This window comes from Eimeria tenella, genomic scaffold, assembly GCF_000499545.2.
Source record: "Eimeria tenella Houghton genomic scaffold, Eth_scaff1819, whole genome shotgun sequence".
Classification (NCBI taxonomy): domain Eukaryota; phylum Apicomplexa; class Conoidasida; order Eucoccidiorida; family Eimeriidae; genus Eimeria; species Eimeria tenella.
Genome location: NW_013541652.1, coordinates 1,327 through 1,805, shown reverse-complemented (window position 1 = coordinate 1,805; position 479 = coordinate 1,327). Strand labels below are relative to the sequence as shown.

At 57.4% G+C, this 479-nt stretch overlaps 1 protein-coding gene across 1 annotated transcript in view; it reads left to right on the top strand.

Moving 5' to 3' along the window:
• Window positions 1-173: 173 nt before the first annotated feature.
• The window catches only part of ETH_00043200 (uncharacterized protein), a gene marked incomplete at both ends in the record, with an annotated part of 559 nt that continues 253 nt past the window's right edge, over window positions 174-479 (top strand). The window contains one exon of the mRNA XM_013373926.1: window positions 174-479. Coding sequence (XP_013229380.1) covers window positions 174-479 — 306 coding nt within the window.

The window sequence follows — 479 nt, the reverse complement described above, 5'->3', positions numbered from 1 at the left end:
AAAGTGTTGGAAAGTGTTGGAAAGTGTTGGAAAGTGTTGGAAAGTGTTGGAAAGTGTTTTTAAGTGGTGTAAAGTGCATTGAAGTGCTGCGAAGTCGAAGAAAGTGGCCAAAGCGCGCGGAAGGCCGGCGAGCGCGTGCGGATGCGCGGAATTGGGGTTTAGGGTTTGGCGAGGGTTTGCGCGCAGCAGCGCGAAGAGGCGCCGTTGGCGTACTGGCTGGAACTGACGGGAATCGACCGCGCGTGGAAAAGAAGTGTGTGCGAGCGGGAGGTGGTGGTGGGAGTGGTGGACACTGGGGTGTCTGTACACCACCCGTCGCTGGAGCGGAACATTTGGGTCAACGAGTTCGAAGTGCCGAACAACGGAGTGGACGACGACAGAAACGGGTACGTGGACGACATAAACGGGTTTGATTTCTTTTTGAAGAGGCCGCAGCTGACGGACCCGCACGGGCACGGGACGCACGTGGCGGGGATCAT